At 34.1% G+C, this 18,241-nt stretch overlaps 1 protein-coding gene across 1 annotated transcript in view; it reads right to left on the bottom strand.

The window, feature by feature from the left end:
• The window catches only part of CUNH8orf34 (chromosome unknown C8orf34 homolog), a 108,614-nt gene that overhangs the window by 36,930 nt on the left and 53,443 nt on the right, over positions 1-18,241 (bottom strand). The window contains 2 exon segments of the mRNA XM_024739013.1: positions 2,806-2,934; positions 16,066-16,197. Of these exon segments, the coding sequence (XP_024594781.1) occupies positions 2,806-2,934; positions 16,066-16,197 (261 nt within the window).

The raw sequence follows: 18,241 nt of genomic DNA, 5'->3' as shown, positions 1-18,241 counted from the left end.
GACAATGAACATTCCTTTTGACTAATACTGGAGAAAAGAGTACATTCCCTAAGTCTTCCTAGTAAATAAAACAATGGTTAATAAAGTTACCATTAGATTAGAGAAAGAGTTACCAAGCCACAGCCATTATAACAGTCAAACAAGATCAAACAAGAATGAACATCCTCCTCCTTCAGGAAGATGGAAGAATAGTTTGAGATTAAATAGCTCAGTTCTGAGCAGTGAGATCAGTACATAAACATCACCATCTCAGGTGAACTGATAACTGAGTAGTTAGATACATGCTGGGCCTAAGAAAAGACGTTATATTAAATCTCAGCGAAAGTCACAGAAACTCGAGTCATCCAAGAAAGTAGCATCTTGTTCTAAAAGAGACTCAAAAAACATATACAGAGAAATGAGCGACCCCTCCCTGTGTGACCAACTGCTCCCTTACGCCACATAAACAGCACCACTACTGCCACAAAAAAAAGAGCCCCCTTAAAACGATCAATGAAGCCAAAAACGACTCTCCATCATACACATCACATACATAGATGCTGAATGTTACACCGTATTCTGGCCAAGCTACGGACTCACCCAACAACTTCTCTGGCCCTGACTCTGTCCCAAGAGTAATGTCCCAAACCTGCATCTCTTCTACTCTCCTGATCAACCACTACCCCAGCCATTTTATTTCTCCAGACTTCCCTGCCTGCGTTAAATGAACCCCTGTCATAGCTCCCACTCGCTTCTGCTCAGACGACTCAGTTGTGAGCCCCCATCTAAGGCTAGGTTTTCCTGGGACAGACCACAGCGTGAACCTTGACACGTCTGCTACAGATCTGGGCAAGTGCATCAAACTCCTTTATTTAAAAGTTTTAGTTAGTGGTCAAATGCTTTCTTACAAATTAACAATGATATAACAAGTGTTTAAAAGGTAGTTGTCATGTTTTAAAGGACAAAAATTGACTAATACTATAAGTGAAGATGTGTAATAATTGGGCATTTTCTTCAATCTTTTTTTAAACTCACGTTTATAGATAAGTTGAGAGTCTATAAAGAGCCACAGACTCTGACCAAAGGGGTAAGACATACATACATATACACACATAAAGCCTTTGACATATTAACAGGTAAGGTTGTTTTCATGAACGTAATAATTAGCTGAAAACTCACTTTATCATTATTTGCTCCAATAGTAAATCTAGACAAAAGCAGGATTTTCTCGAACCCCAACCGAAGACTTTCTACTAATGGCAAAATTACAAGACCCTATCATGAGTCAAGTTAACTTCTGAGACAGGTTCACTACACAAAAGTCTAATAATAAAGGCTCTAGTGAATTATAAATTAAGAAGTATGAAAAAACGAAATCTCTCTCTATATAAAATTGTAATACAATAAAATATAGTATATAAATATATAATTACAGTATAATACAATATATAAACACACACACACACATATATATATATATATATATATATATATATAAACTTCTCCCAAAATATATACCAAGGGAAATTTCTAACTTTAAAAAATATCATGGGGGCTTCCCTGGTGGCTCAGTGGTTGAGAATCTGCCTACCAACGCAGGGGACACGGGTTTGAGGCCTGGTCTAGGAAGATCCCACGTGCCGCGGAACAACTAGGCCCGTGAGCCATAACTACTGAGCCTGTGTGTCTGGAACCTGTGCTCCGCAACAAGAGAGGCCACGATAGTGAGAGGCCTGCGCACTGCAATGAAGAGTGGCCCCCGCTTTGCCACAACTAGAGAAAGCCCTCACACAGAAACGAAGACCCAACACAGCCATAAATAAATAAATTAATTTAAAAAAAAGTATCATGAAACTAGTAACACAACGCTGTTTTACAAAACATACTGATCCTCAAATATAATCTACTAGAATTTGCTAGTGTTCTATTTTCCATTTAAGAATCTTTAATATTCCATAATACCAGAAGAAAATTTTAGTGAGGCTATAGCATTAATACGCATCTAAAGGTGCCTAATTTTTAAAACTAAGAGCTACTTAGAACCAGAGAAAGACAGAAATACCTTGAACTCACTACTAAAACCATAAAGTACATATGTATTTCTACATACACAGAATGCATTTATCAAATCAAAATATTTGTCTACTCTCACAACAATAACGTTTAAAAGTTTTTACTTGAAACGTATCATTTCAAACCTTCTCACCTATCAGAAGAGGGACACAGAATCATGTCTTCCTGACCTGGAGATGAGAGGACCAAGGCTCGTACAGGTTTAATGATTTACGTAATGTCATTCACCTCACAGGTGGCAGAGCAAAACTTCTGACCCAGGCCCTAGGATTACAGATCATTGCTTTTACAAAAAGGTATGTTGCCAGGTTCTGAGAGGATTCGAAGAAGAATCTGGCCCAGTCACTATCCTTAAGAAGTTTAGAGACATCAGAAAGTCATGGAAGAAACAGGTACATGCATTAACTGGGATGACACAAAACAACAGGGTTCGAAAGAGAAGAATGAGTAAGGTACCATTAGGTGTCCAGCTCACCTGGGTAACGCACAAAGACACTGTAGAGAGACTGGAATCAAATAGCCATTGTGGGGAGGGGGTCTATAGCCCCTCCTACTCTATATAAACTAGTCTTCCCACAAATCCCTGTAACATGCAAGATCAGTCCTCATTTCCCATCTCACGCTCTTAGAACTCCTCAACCCCTCATGGAGTTATAATGAGGATGTTGGAAATATGTTACTGGTGATAGTAATGAATGTTTCTACTTTAATATTGGTTAGGAATTCCAATTATAATGAAGTAAATAAACTTACTTCGAGAGAGATTCTCAAGGGCTTTTCCCAGTTTCTTGCTCTCTTGAAGGATGTGGTTCAATTCATCAAAATCACGGCTTTCTGGTTTAGTCCTCCAGTTCCACTTAGGATGATCTACTGACCTTGGCACTATGTTTAAAAAAAATGATTACTTCATAAGCATGCTACATAATGATAAAAACTTACTATTCATCATTACGTGAAAGACTGTATCAAGATCAGTGTACAGAATAAAAATGTTTGGATATGGTTTTCTTGTGAGCAAACAGAGGAGAAGTTATGAAGCTGGGTTTTAAGACATGTTTTAACTGAACAAGTAAGGAAGTGTGACAGTGTTTATAGAACAAAGAAAATGCAGGTGCTGATGTAAAACTAATAATTTATATAAATCATGGAAAAACACAAGCAAAGTATATTTTCTATTATGTTTTAGCAGCTTAAAAAATAATTGCTACCTTCTTCATGAGTAATTAGTTAAATGTTTTTAAGACATTCTTGCTGTCTTCTGATAAAACAAAGACTGAATACTTCTATTTACCTTCACTTTGCCTCAAATTCCCACTAAAATTACATTATGGTATTTTTCTTTTATCAAAGAATTGATTGAATAAAGAGAGAAGACATCATTAGGCAAGAAATAGCTGCACATTTGTTTTTGGAAGATGCAAAATGAACTGAGTGGTAACTGGATTTAGCAAGGTAGAGAATACTGAAACCTAGTCCCTGAAGAGAGATGCCCCAAAAAAGTGGACATTTCACACCATTTAAACATGAAAGCATCGATCAAGGAGGACCAATGCCAAAATAATAAGGATATAAAAACATAATTGCCTTTCAGATTGGAAGGATCCATAAAATGTCCACAGCATAATGTAAGGCATATTATCACAAAATTTTACAACAGTGGTAATAAAGAGAACATCTTTAAAAGCTTTCAGGGACAAAAATAGCAAATCAAATTGTCATCCGACTTCTCAATAGCAATGCTTGGCCCCAGAAGACACAGGAGAAATTCCTTCAAAATTCCAACTGAAGATCACTTCTAACTTTGAATTTTATATCCAATGAAAGAATCAATCAAGATACTTGTAAGGACTCAGAACGATATCTGGCAAGCGCTCTTTTACAGAAAGCTCCTAATGGAGGTGCTCCACCAAAATAAATAAGTAAACCCAAAACTGGAAAGACCTGAGATTCAGGAAATAGATAATCCTCCATAAGAAAAAGGAAAAGGTAAGCCTTGGGATGACAGTAAAGGATGGTCTCAGCAGAGAGCTGAGAAAAAGTCTGGAAACTAAGGAGTAAAGACTGGAGCAAGAGGACAAAGGACTACAGGAGAGAAGTCTCTAAAACCTCTTAAATGAAATAAAATATAAACTAAGACAGAAGACCACGATGTATTTAAGCATATTGAGAGTGTTTAATATATACTTTAAGGCAGGGTTTGGTGAAGCATTAGTGATGGGTACAGAGAAAGCAAAGCAAACAGAAAAACAAGCCAATTATTAATTCTGGAAACAAATTAACAGTTGGCTATTTTATGGCTCTACTGTGAAAAAGGCTAATTAACATAATCATGAAAAAATCAATGCAAAGTATACATTAACCAACATCTGAAGTAGCTGCCTGCCTGTACTATGAGAATGTGATGGGCCCTGGGTATAAAGCACAATGTCTTAGAAGGAAGTCAAGAGACAATGCCTCAAATTTAAAAACTGAAAGAGAACTATATAAGTATCTTGTATATTTACATATGTAGATCTGTGTACCAAAGGAAACATCTAAGAGTTAAAAGTGGTTCCACATTAAAAGCAGAACAGGAGAAAAAGAAGGACACCGTTGCCTTGTGGTACTAATTTGCTTTTTAAACCATATATATTTTTGTTTTGATTAAAATAAAATAATTTTTTAAAGTTTATATGGTATGGCTATAAGAAAGACAGTCTCAACCTACTGAAAATGTTTTTCTGCTACCTTTTTCAAAGTAATTCAGAAATATTTATTATAATAAAACATATACTGATCCTCTGACTCAGCAATCTTATTCTGTCTGGTAAATTATCATAAATAAATGAAAACACTCATACTTATGTATATATGTACAAGGTTGTTTATTTTATCGGAAAGTGCACGATATTTGTTTATTTCACCAAAAAGTTTGTGGTGGCAAAACTCTGGAAATAATGTAACTGTACTTCAACAGGGGAATAAATAAAGTATAGCATATTCACACTATGGTACAGGTATGCACTTACGGAAAAGTACAACATAGATCTGAATTTATTTGCATGGAGATATGTCCGTAATACATTTTAAAATAATAGAAACAAGTTGCTTAAGAATGTGTACTGTACAGTTTAAAGCCAGTTTTATAAAGCAATTCAACTCACACATTTTATGTTAGTTTATACAAAGAAAAGGATGTAAAAGGATGCAAACTATTTCCGAGGGAGTAGACTTTGAGAGGGCTAAAGGGAGAGAGACTATCTTTCCACATGTCTCTATTTTTTTCATTGTCAAAATAAGTACACATTACTTCTGTAATTTAAATAAATCTAAACTAAAAACATGCAGCTGCTTCCTCCATGTTTCTTTGTTTAAGGGACTCTGGGAAGGAGATGTCAGCTAACATCAGCACACCAGTGTTCAAGCGTGGACAGTGGAAGCAGTGATTGTGATCAATGGTTTTAGAAAACACTTCCAGGCATATTGCTATTACGCCACAGGTCATTACCCAGGAGTTCCCGGGGGGACAAGCCCAGGCACAGGGAAGAGATCAGAAGAGGAGACAGAGAAAACTGTATTTGAACCAGATCCTTCAAAACATTTACTGGCACTTTTGTTAACCTTTTTTGAATAATTTCTCTAATCTGCATCATTACATTATCTAATCTTCCTGGAAATTACCATATCCTATTAAGATCTCATCAATTAAAAAAAATAAGGACATAGGTTTTTAAAAAAAATCAGTCCCAATCAAGCTCCCCAGATAATCATGTGACATGCCCCGCCGCCCACCCTAGCAGCCTTTGCAGAACTCCACCTGAATGTATCCACGTGGGCAAGCCCAGGTGAGACCAGCAGAACTGCCCAGCCCATTCACTGAACCGTGAGAAATTATAAATTGTTGTTTTAACCTACTGAGTTTAGGGGAGGTCATATACAGCACTACAGAGAAATGAAACGACACCCAAGCTCTTTTCCTCAGCAACTTTTGAGAGAAACTAAGACAAATTTATTTTTATATTTTTGTAGCTTGTGACAATTTGCTACACATGTGATACCCAATTTATCATAGGATCCAAATCTAGGACAAGGAAGGCCACAGTATAATCATGGTCTAATCAACTACACTGGATAATTTCAAAAGATGTTTCAGTAAATAATGGAAGGTGATTTGGGAAGTCATCAGCCCAGTATACAGTCTCCAGGTGAGAATCTCTAAAGGTTTCTGATGGATTAAAAACCTTGAGGGACTTCCCTGGTGGTCCAGTGGGTAAGACTCTACGCTCTCAGTGCAGGGGGCCTGGGCTCGATCCCTGGTCGAGGAACTAGATCCCACATGCATGCCGCAACTAAGAAGTTTGCATGCCGCAGCGAAGATCCTGCATGCCACAACTAAGACCCAGCACAGCCAAAATAAATATAAATAAATAAATATTAAACAAAACAAAAAACCTTGCTTAGGTCATACTTAGTATTAAAACTCAGGGCTACAATTTAAATACATTTTCTACAAAATATCCTCAGGACATATGGAAAACAGCAGAACAATATAAACAACATAATATGACCCATATGAGGTGAAAGAATCTGAGATTACGTACAACCTATAACATCACTGAGACAAAACTCACCCCCAAAGCAGGAGCCCATCCACAGCACCATGTAGATGGGCATGCTCCATTCATTCATAAAGAGGTCACTACTTCACAAAACAGCTGACTGTATATTGAACAGGGTCTATTTTGAACAATTCTTTATTATATTAATCAAATGCTGACTCACTGATACCTCCACCAATAATTTCCATCTGTGGGTTAAATAATAAATTTACCATTTCTTCCAAATAACTTTTGAGATACAATCTATCTATTTCTTTGGAACCAAAATAATTTCAATTATTTAGATCTTTCAACACTGTTTTCTAAAATTTAATAAATGCTAAAATTCCTTCCTGAAAGTTTCTCCCATTCTTTCATTTAAATATGCCAGGAGGTTCCCCAGTACTATAGATATACCTAAAATTGATAACTGAATTTATTACTTCATGTCTCCTGCCTTCTGCATTTCCATATTAGGACTTTTCAGACATTGTTTTGCCATCTTCATTCTCTCGTGTCTATGTGACTTGTGTTTTCTATACACATGCATGGTCTTTTCATTTCTTTCCTAAAATTTTAGCAAATATACAGCTATTCCTCTTTGTATATGCTGTACTAAATGCGCATAAACAAAATTACTGAGGACTGGTTTTAGTTTTTGGTTTTAACTGAAGCTAACGTACTTACCTCAATTTTCTCATCTGGATCACAAATTTGAAATAGCTATAAAAGAATCAGTGCACACTGTCATGCACAAGGGACTGACAGACAAATGCTCTGCTGGTTTTTTCTGCCAAGATCCCACTCATCATCCTCAACCACTCCACCAGAACCACCACTCCAACAGGTAAATAGCAGAAATGCTTGAACCACAAAGGAAAAAACTTCATCGAACCCTATTTGTCATTATTTTTCCTCTACGACAAATCAAAATTGAAAATTAAAAACATAATATCATCTTGCAGATCTTTGTACCTATACCAGTTTGCACTGTGTAAGGTGCTTTTTTGTTATCTGAAAATGCACAGCTTCTAAACTGTTATCTCATGAGACTAGGACACTATTTTAGCACTAATTGATCCTTAAATTCTCATTTACTCATTTATTCTCTCATTGGTATATAGGACAAAGCACTGTCCTAGGTTCTGGGAGTAAACCAGTGGGAATAAATGTAACAAAATTCCCTGCCCTCATGGGGATGACATTCTACAGGAGCTCACAATCTACTGGATACGCTAACAGGTTATTTTGTTCTTCACTGGCCTAATTAATATATAGTATCTATTTTTAAGTAAGCTTTAGCAATAGAGATGTTTTTAATGAATGTTAATGATATTTATCCCACATGAAAGTTAATGACTTAACATTACTGTCTTTTTTTCCTTTTGAGAACAATCACTTAGAAAACTTTTTATACGTATTACATAAATGTTTCTGCCAGACAATACTTCAGTTAAGGAAATACCCTTTTATTCTAAAAGTCCTTTTATTTAGTTTTGTTTTAAAATAAGAAATTGATGTAAAACTTTATCAAATACCATTCAAGTATTATTTGAGATGTCATATGACTTTTCTTACTTTATCAATTTGTATAATGTACCAACATACACCTAATGGTAGTCCCAAAAAGGAGAAGAAAGAATATTTGAAGAAATAATGATTGAAAGATATTCCATGAAAACAGAAACCAAAGAGAGCAGGGGTGGCTATACTAGTAGCAGACAAAACAGACTTTAAGACAAAACTTGTTACAAAACAAAGAATATCATATATTGATAAAAGGGTCAATCAGTCAAGAAGATTTAACAATTATTTAACATATACACACCTAACAACAGAGACCCCAAATACATGAATCAAAAACATTGACGTAACTGAGGGTATAGAGTTCTACAACAATAGTTGGAGACTCTTAATACTTCACTGTCAATAATGGATAGAACAACTAAACAGATCAATAAGAAAACAGAGTACTTGAACAACACTATAAACCAATTAGATCTAATAGACATATAGAGAAAAATACACAGAATAACAGCCATACATATTCTTCCAAGTGCACATGGCACAATCTTTAGTATAGACCATATGTCAGGCCACAAAATAAGTCTCAATAAGTTTTAAAATATTTAAATCATAACAGTATCTTCTCTGGTCACAATGGAATGAATTGGAAAGAAAAAGAAAAAGAAAAACCAGAAAATTCACAAACATGAGAAAATTAAACAGCACACTCTTAAACAACCAATGGGTGAAAGAAGAAATCCGAAAGGAAATTAGAAAATATCTTGAGACAAATAAAAAAGAAAACACAACATACCAAAATTTATAGGACACAGCAAAAGTGGTGCTCAGATGGGAATTTATAATTGTAAAGCCCACATTAAAAAGCAAGAAACATCTTATACAAATAACTGATCTTTATACCTTAAAGAAGTAGAAAAAGAAGAGCAAACTAAACTCAACCTAGCAGAAGGAAGTAAATCATAAATATTAGAACAGAGATAAGTGAAATAGAAGATACAGATGTAACAGAGAAAATCAACAAAACCAAAAGTTGATTCTTAAGAAAAATTTTAAAAATTAACAAGCCTTTAGCTAGATTAACTAAGAAAAAAGGGAAAAGACTCAAATTACTAAAATCAGAAATGTAATCAAGTCTGTAACCTACAAACTTTACAGAAATGTTTTTAAAAGGGATTATAAGAGATTATGAATATTTAATGCTAATAAACTGGACAATCTAGATGAAATGGAAAAATTCCTAGAAACAAACAAACTACCAAAAGCTACTCAAGAATAAACAAAAGATTTATAATAAGTAAAGACACGGAATCAATGATCAACAACCTCACAACAAACAAAGTCAAGCACGGGACAAGGTAGCTTCATTGGTGAATTCTACCAAACATTTAAAGAAGAACTGACACCAATTCTTCTCAAACACTTCCAAAAAAACAGAAAAGGAGGGAATACATCTAAACTCATTCTATAAAGCCAGCACTGTCCTGACAGAAAAGACAAAGATATGACAAGAAAACTATATACCAATATCTGTTCTGAATACAGATGAAAAGATCCTCAACAAAATAGTAGCAAATCAAATTCAGCAGCATATTAAAAGGATTATGGAAACACGAAAGACCTGAATAGCCAAAGCAATTCTGAGGAAGAAAATGGAGCTGGAGGAATCAGGCTCCAGGACTTCAGACTATACTACAAAGCTACAGTAATCAACACAGTATGGTACTGGCACAGAAACAGAAATATAGATCAATGCAACAGGACAGAAAGCCCAGAAATAAACCCACGCACCTATGGTCAATTAATCTACAACAAAGGAGGCAAGAACATACAGTGGAGAAAGACAGGCTCTTTAATAAGTGTGCTGGGAACACTGGAAAGCTACATGTAAATGAATGAAATTAGAATATTCTCTAAAACACAAATAAACTCAAAATGGATTAAAGACCTAAATGTGAGGCTGGATACTATAAAACTCTTAGAGGAAAACATAGGAAGAATACTCTTTGACATAAATTGCAGCAATATCTTTTTGGATCCACCTCCTAGAGTAATGAAAATAAAAATAAAAATAAACAAATGGGACCTAATGAAACGTAAAAGCTTTTGCACAGCAAAGGAAACCATAAAGAAAACAAAAAGACAACCCACAGAATGGGAGAATATATTTGCAAACGGAGCTACCGACAAGGGATTAATCTCCAAAATATACAAACAGCTCATGCAGTTCAACATCAAAAAAACAAACAGCCCAATAAAAAAATGGGAAGAAGATCTAAATAAACATTTTACCAAAGAAGACATACAGGTGGCCAAAAAGCCCATGAAAAGATGCTCAACATCACTAATTATTAGAGAAATGCAAATCAAAACTACAATGAGGTATCACCTCACGCTGGCCAGAACGGCCATCAACAAAAAGTCTACAAACAATAAATGCTGGAGAAGGTGTAGAGAAAAGGGAACCTTCCTGCGCTGTTGGTGGGAACGTAAATTGGTACAACCACTATGGAGAACAGTATGGAGGTTCCTTAAAAAACTAAAAATAGAGCTACCATATGATCCAGCATTCCCACTCCTGGGCATATATCCACAGAAAACCATAATTCGAAAAGATACATGTACCCCAATGTTCATAGCAGCACTATTTACAATAGCCAAGACATGGAAGCAACCTAAGTGTCCATCGACAGAGAAAAGGATAAAGAAGATGTGGCACGTATATACAATGGAATATTACTCAGCCATAAAAAAGAATGGAATAATGCCATCTGCAGCAACATGGATGGACCTAGAGATGATCATACTAAATGGAGTAAGTCAGACAGAGAAAGACAAATATCATATGATATCACTTATATGTGGAATCTAAAAAGATGGTACAAATGAACTATTTACAAAACAGAAACAGACTCACAGACTTGGAAAACAAACTTATGGTTACCAAAGGGGAAAGGTCGGGGGAGGGATAATTAGGAGTTTGGGATTAACATATACACACTACTATATATAAAATAGATAATCAACAAGGACCTACTGTATAGCACAGGGAACTCTACTCAATATTCTATAATAACCTATACGGGAAAAGAATCTGAAAACGAATGGATATATGTATATATATAACTGAATCACTTTGCTGTACACCTGAAACTAACACAACACTGTAAATCAACTATACCCTATATAAAATAAAAATCAAATTTAAAAAAGTATTTATAAGCTGTTGCCATGCAATAAAAACTAAAACTAATAAGTGAACTCATTAAAAAAAGGATTAAACATCATGACCAAGTGGGATTTATCCATGAATACAAAAGTCATTTAACATAAGAAAATAATCGGTATAATAATTATGTTAATATAATCAATTTTTAAATGAATGATTATTTTGATTGATGGAGAAAAAGGCTTTTGACAAAATTCAACATTCTGTCATAATAAAAGCTCCCAATAAACTAGGAGTAGAAGGGAATGTCTTCAATATGATAGAAGACATTTATGAAAACCTCACAGCTAATATCACGTAGATCAGTAAAATAATAAAATTTTCGCCTTAAGATGAGGAGCAAGAAAGGATGCCTGTTTTCATCACTTCTATTCAATACTATTAAAATTTCTATCCAGACCAAGTAGGCAAGAAAAAGAAATAAACAGCATTCAAATTGGAAAAGGAAAAGGAAAACTATCTCTACTTGCAGACGGCATGAACTTATATGTAGAACAGCCTAAAGAATCCACAAAAACATGGTTGCAGCTAATAACAAGCTCAGCAAAGTTGCAGGATATAAGATCAATACTTGAAAATCGGTTGTATTTCTAAACACTACCAATGAACAATTGGAAAAAGAAAATAAGAAACAATTCCATTTACAACAGCATACAAAAGAATAAAATACTTAGGTATAAACTTAACCAAGAAGGTGCTAGTCTAGTACACTGAGAAGTACAAAACACTGTTCAAAGAAATTAAAGAAGACAAATAAATGTAAAGGCATCCCATGTTCATGAATTGGAATCCTTAACAATGTTGAGATCACAATAATCCCAAAATGATCTATTAAGAGAATGTATTTCCTATTAAAATCTTGATGACCTTCTTTAGCAGAAATGGAAAAGCTGATCCTAAATATCATATGGAATTGCAAAGGACCCTGGATAGCCTAAATAATGTTGAGAAAGAAAAACAAAGGTCAAGTACTCACACTTTCCAATTTTAAAACTCATTATAAAGCTTCTGTAATAAAAGTAGTGTGGTACTTATATAAGGATAGGCATATAGAATAGTGAAATAGAACTGACAGTATAGAAATAAATACATTCATTGCCAACTGCTTTTCAACAAGGGTGCCAAGAACATCATTTAATGAGTAAAAAATAGTATTTTCAATAAATGATGCTGTCCAACAAATGGACAACTCAATATCCACATATAAAAGAATGAATTTAGACCCCCTACCTTACATCATAAACAGAAACTAACTCAAAATGAATCGAAGACCTAAATTTAAGAACTAAAACTATGAAACTCTTAGAAGAAAACATAGGGGTAAACCGTTATGGTCTTGGATTAGGCAAGGGTTGACACCAAAAGCACAAGAAAAACAAGAGAGAGAGAGAGAAATAGATAAATTGGGCTTCATCAAAATTACTAACATGCATATCGAAGAATACTATCAAGAAAGTGAAAAGACAGTCTACAGAATGAGAGAAAATATCTGTAAATCATATATCTGATAAGGGTGTAGGATCAGAATATATAAAGAACTCTTGAAACTCAAGGAAAAAAAGAGTAACAACTTACTTTAAAAAATAAACCAAGGATCTGAATAGATATTTCTCCAAAGAAGATATACATATGGCCAAGAAGAACATGAAAGGATGCTCAACATCATTACTTATCACAGAAATGCAAATCAAAACAACAGTGAGATACCACTTCACACCCATTTGGATGGTATAATATTTTTGTTATAAATAGAAAAAAACAAATGTTGGTGAGAATGTGAGGAAACTGAAAACCTCTTACATTGCTGGTGGGAATGTAAAATAGTACAGCCTTCATAAAAAACAACTGGCAGTTCTCCCAAAAGTTTGAACATACAACATGACCCAGCAGCAATTCTACTTCAAGGTATATACTCAAAATAATGGATAATGAGTGTTCAGTTACTTGAGCATGAATGTTTATAGCAGCATGATTCATGATAGCAAAATGTAGAAACAACCAAAATACCCTACAATAGATGGATGGATAAACAAAATGTGGTATATCTATACAATGGAATGTTATTCAGCCACAAAAAAGGAATGAAGTTCTGATACCTGCTGCAATGGGAATGAACCGTGAAATATGAATATTATGCTGGGTAAAATAAGCCAAACACAGAAAGATCACACATTATATGATTCTATTAATATGAAATAACTAAAATAGGTAAATTCACAGAAACAGAAAGCAAGTTCCCAGAGACTGGTGGGAGGTAGAAATGTTGAGAGACTGTTTGTTACAGAGTTTCCTTTTCTGATGATGAAATGTTTTGGAACTAGAAAGAGGTTAGGGTAGCACAGTATTTTGAATGTACTAAATGCCACTGAATTGTACATTTTAAAATGGTTAATTTTTGTTATGCTAATTTAACCTAAAAAAAAGCATTTTAGTGATTTGTTATGAAGCCATGGTAACTAGAACATCTCTAAAACTTCTTTGCCTCTCCAAGGTCACAAAGATATATTTGTATGTTTTATTTTAGAAGTTTCATTGTTTTTGTTTCCATCTTTAAGTCTATGACCCATCTCAGATTGATTTTCAGTATGAATTAAGGTAGGGATCAACTTGTGTGTATTTTCCATATGAATGTTCAATGTTGAAGGGATTTTTCTTTTCCTACTGTATTGCTTAGATGTCCTTGTGGAAAATCATTTGACCACATATGTAGGTCTATTTTTAGACTCTTTATTAAATTCAATTGATCTATTTGTCCATCCTTTCATCAAAATCACACTGTCTTGATAACTGTAGTTCTATAAGACTTGAAGTCAGGTAGGGTAAATTCTCCAAACTACTTCATGTTTTTCAAGATTTCTTTAGATAATCATGGTTCTTTCCCTTTCCAAATCAATTTAAAATAATACTGTCAATTTCCATGGGTCAAATACCTGCTAGATTTTGGATAGGGACTGTACTTATTTCAACAGGAGATTGTTATTTATTTCTGTTCTTTTCTTGCCTTTGTTTTGGGAGAATAAATCAAAAAATTGGGGGCATCCTATTTTAATAAATTTATTAACTTTTTATTTATGCTTTTTTGTGCTTCTTTTTAGTGGTGCTTTACATACTACAATATACAGCTTTAACTTACCATGGTCTATGTTCAAAAGATATTCTATTACTTCAGGAATAATTTATGTTTCAACAATACATTTCCAGTCAATAACTCTGAATCCTATAATCTTATTGTCATGTATAAATATCTCTACATATATTATTAAACATTCATGATACTTTGTTATTAATTTCCTTTAAAGAGCTAACAGTCCGATGGAACCAGAAGTTGAGAGTAGGTCACCTGAACAGAAAAAGATATCAGATGCCAGTCCACCAGTAACATTTTGTGGCTACATAGCATCTCATAAATAGCAAAGGCTCTGCAAAATGAAAGACCTTACAGAATTCTACCCTCAAGGTGATGCGATCCAGGACTCAGCCCTTTAAAATAAGCCCCTAGGGTTATGGGTTTATCACTGGGAGAGGGGGAGAGAGACAGATAGAAAGACATTTCCAAGGATAGAAAGGGAAATGTGAGACTGAGAACTGACTGATTTCATTTTTCATTTATTCCTTTACATTTTTTTCATTTAACACTTATTAATTGAGCCAGGAACTGGGAATATGGTTGTGAACAACACATTTAAATTTTAAACTTGCATATTTTTTTAAATGTTGGGACCAAATTTTATAAACCAAACTGCTGAAGCAGGATAATTTAGCTACAATCATAATTTTAAAAGAACATTTGTAGTTTGTAGTACTTCACATAATTCTCACAAGAACTTTGTGGTTGATACAATACTTTTTATGAGTACCACTATATAAATAAAGAAACTCAAGGAGTTAATTTCAGTCATTTTCACAAATGACCCAAATTCAGATTCCAGTTAGCACATAATGATTTTTCAAAATTTTCAAACAAAAATAAATATTTTCTACCTATTCCTTTTCCTGTTTAAATTAAAATCAAACATCTCACTCTGTAACAACCACAAGAAACTGATGTGTAAGAACAGCTTTCAAGCTCTCTTGTCTTCCAAGAATAACTGACTTGCTACAAGATCCTAAGCTACATGACATGTTTATGTGTACGTGGTGGTAACAGCACTGGAAAAACTTAGTGGCTAGAAAGGCAGTGGGAAAGGAGGAGAGACATTGAGAGAGAAGGGGTACTTATCATCGTGGGAGAGAGTAAATATACAAGCTTCAGTAATAAATGGGTAGATCCTGGGTGAAGGATTTTTTTTTTAATTTTGTTAAATGTTTTGAACAGAAATCTTCTTTGCTTTCCCTCTAAAATATTTAATTTGCTTTTATGTCCTTTATTAAATGTAGGGCTGGTATTGCTCTGAATGTGATAAAACACTGCAACTATTCATGAGAGGCAAGGGACCTGCTCCACGCAGTTTACATTCTTAAAAGAATATTATACTCAAAAAGATCTCAATCAATTACATATGCTTGAGAATATGAGTAGCTATATATAAATAAAGCTCCATGTTAATGCTGAAACAAATGTGAAATTCATTAGAATAGCCAGAATATCAGATTAAAAATTTGGCTTCAATTCTTACCTTTTCTTCATTTTACTAACACACACTTACGTACATTAAGTAATATCTGAATGACAAACTTCCTTACATGATTTTGATTCTGGTGATGGTGGAGAAATACTAGACACAGCAAGGTCGCTTTTTGACTTTTTAGGCTTCTTTGCATTTAACTGCCAGGGTTTATCGTAGTTTCTGAATTCCTTTCTTGTTCCTTTATGTTCTGTTAAAACAAAAAAAAATACATATAAAAGTAGTAGTGATTTCATGATTGGTCAAAAACTAAAACCATGAAGTAACTAGATATACCTGGCAAAAGCTATGTCACCTCATATCAAAATAATGCAAATGTCCCAAAGTATTACTTGCTTTATTTCTCCTGTAAATTTGTTTTGAATTTGATATGAATTAGCTTATGTATTAATATGGTTAAGATCATGCTAAACTGGGAAATTATTCGAAAGTCTTTTTAAGGCACAGATTACTTAAAATAACACTGTATAAATGGGTGTCATGGAATAAAGCCTTGTATTCTGTTGTAAATAAAAATAGCTAAATGTTAAAGTAAATTTTACTCATTTGATGCTACCTTATCTGTATTCACTATAGCACATAAAACCACTGGTGCTCACCTACACTTCCTCCAAAGTATCCCTCATTTTTTCCACTGTTCTGTTCAAGAAAGAGTAGTTCAACCACCTTTACTGAAAGCTGTAGTTCCCCTTCAAAGGTGGTCAGTGTCATACCAACTTCCAAATGAAATGATCTTTCCAGGAGTTCACCTCTCTTAACTTCTTTGCATTCCATATTTTTAGACAGACTCATATTGTGGAATTTTTTCTTCACTTATTCTCAGGGCATTACGTTCTCCTCATCCCCATATCACCTATCTAACTGTTCCTTCTCTGTCTTATTCATGCTTCCTTATCTTTCATCTGTATGACATTCCTTGGTTTCCTTCTGCCTTCTTGTTTAAATTTAAACAGCTTCAAATCATCTCAGCTCTATGGATGACTCATAAATCTTTCTCTGACTACCCACTTATAAATACCAAGTAGACATCATGAAATATTATAGGGATTCCTCAAATTTTCATGTTAAGTTTGTACTTAATGAGCTGTTGTCCAATTTTTCTACTTCCAACATCCCATTAAATATCAAAAGAGGCATAAATATTCTAAAACACTAGGAACAGAAATATTGGTCTATATTCTGCCAGAACCCAGGAAGTATTTCCATACATAGAATTAAGACAAAAGATCGGCATATCAGAAAGAGACTGAAAAATTTCTAGACATCCACAATGCTTGCCCCTAGCTCAGATTCATCGCCTTATATTGTTTCACAATCTATCAGAATTTGTCGTTTTACATACAAACTAGAACCGTACTTTCTTCTAGTGCAACACAGCTAAAAGAACAAAGAATCATGGACACAAAACATAGCACCTCATGATACAAAGAAAAACTAAAAGGAGCCAGAAACAATGATATATTGGATTTTGTGGCTTTTTAAATTCTCCACTATTGGAAAGAAAAACAAATCCACATTAATTTAAATATTCCAGCAATGATATTGTTCTTATTTGGTCGGTTAAAAAGAGATGAGAGACAGAAAGTCACTTGTCAGTCTAGCAGAGACCTACAGGATTTGACTGATACTGGAAATTTTAGTAGCAACCATGATTTCACCTGTCTCCCCCAAATTTTTGAAAACGAAACGGTTCCAAGCTATATGGTGAGCGAACAAAAAAGAAGAATCTACCTCCATTATTTATTGACAAACCTTAAACTAGACAGATCACTCCTCATTTAAATTCAAACAAACAGAAAATAAATATCATTTTAAGAAGGAAGATTTAATATAAAAAACAAAAATACATCATTCAAAATACAGAGGAAATTCACAGTTTGGGGAAAGATTTACCATGAAAAAACCTTTAAATTTTAGAATGTGGCTATTTTATCTTCTTAATAAAACTAAAAGAAAACAGACTCTGTGAAGCAAAAAGAAATGAGAAAAGAGATAAAACTACAAAAATATAACTGCTAAGAGAAATTAAAGAAGATAAGGAAACACTGACAGGAAGCTAAAATGCAAATACGTACCAACATTTAAATTTGTGTACAAAGCCAGAAAGAGAAAACCAATACTACAGAAAACTGAATCAGTGACACAGAGAACATGCTTGACAAACCTCCCTAGAAGTTATCAATAAAGTAAAGAAAACTCAATTTATACATAGTTGATTTTCTTGAAGAAGAAAT

Source organism: Neophocaena asiaeorientalis, unplaced genomic scaffold (genome assembly GCF_003031525.2).
Source record: "Neophocaena asiaeorientalis asiaeorientalis breed wild unplaced genomic scaffold, Neophocaena_asiaeorientalis_V1.1 scaffold299, whole genome shotgun sequence".
Classification (NCBI taxonomy): domain Eukaryota; kingdom Metazoa; phylum Chordata; class Mammalia; order Artiodactyla; family Phocoenidae; genus Neophocaena; species Neophocaena asiaeorientalis.
This window is presented reverse-complemented; position numbering and strand designations above follow the sequence as displayed.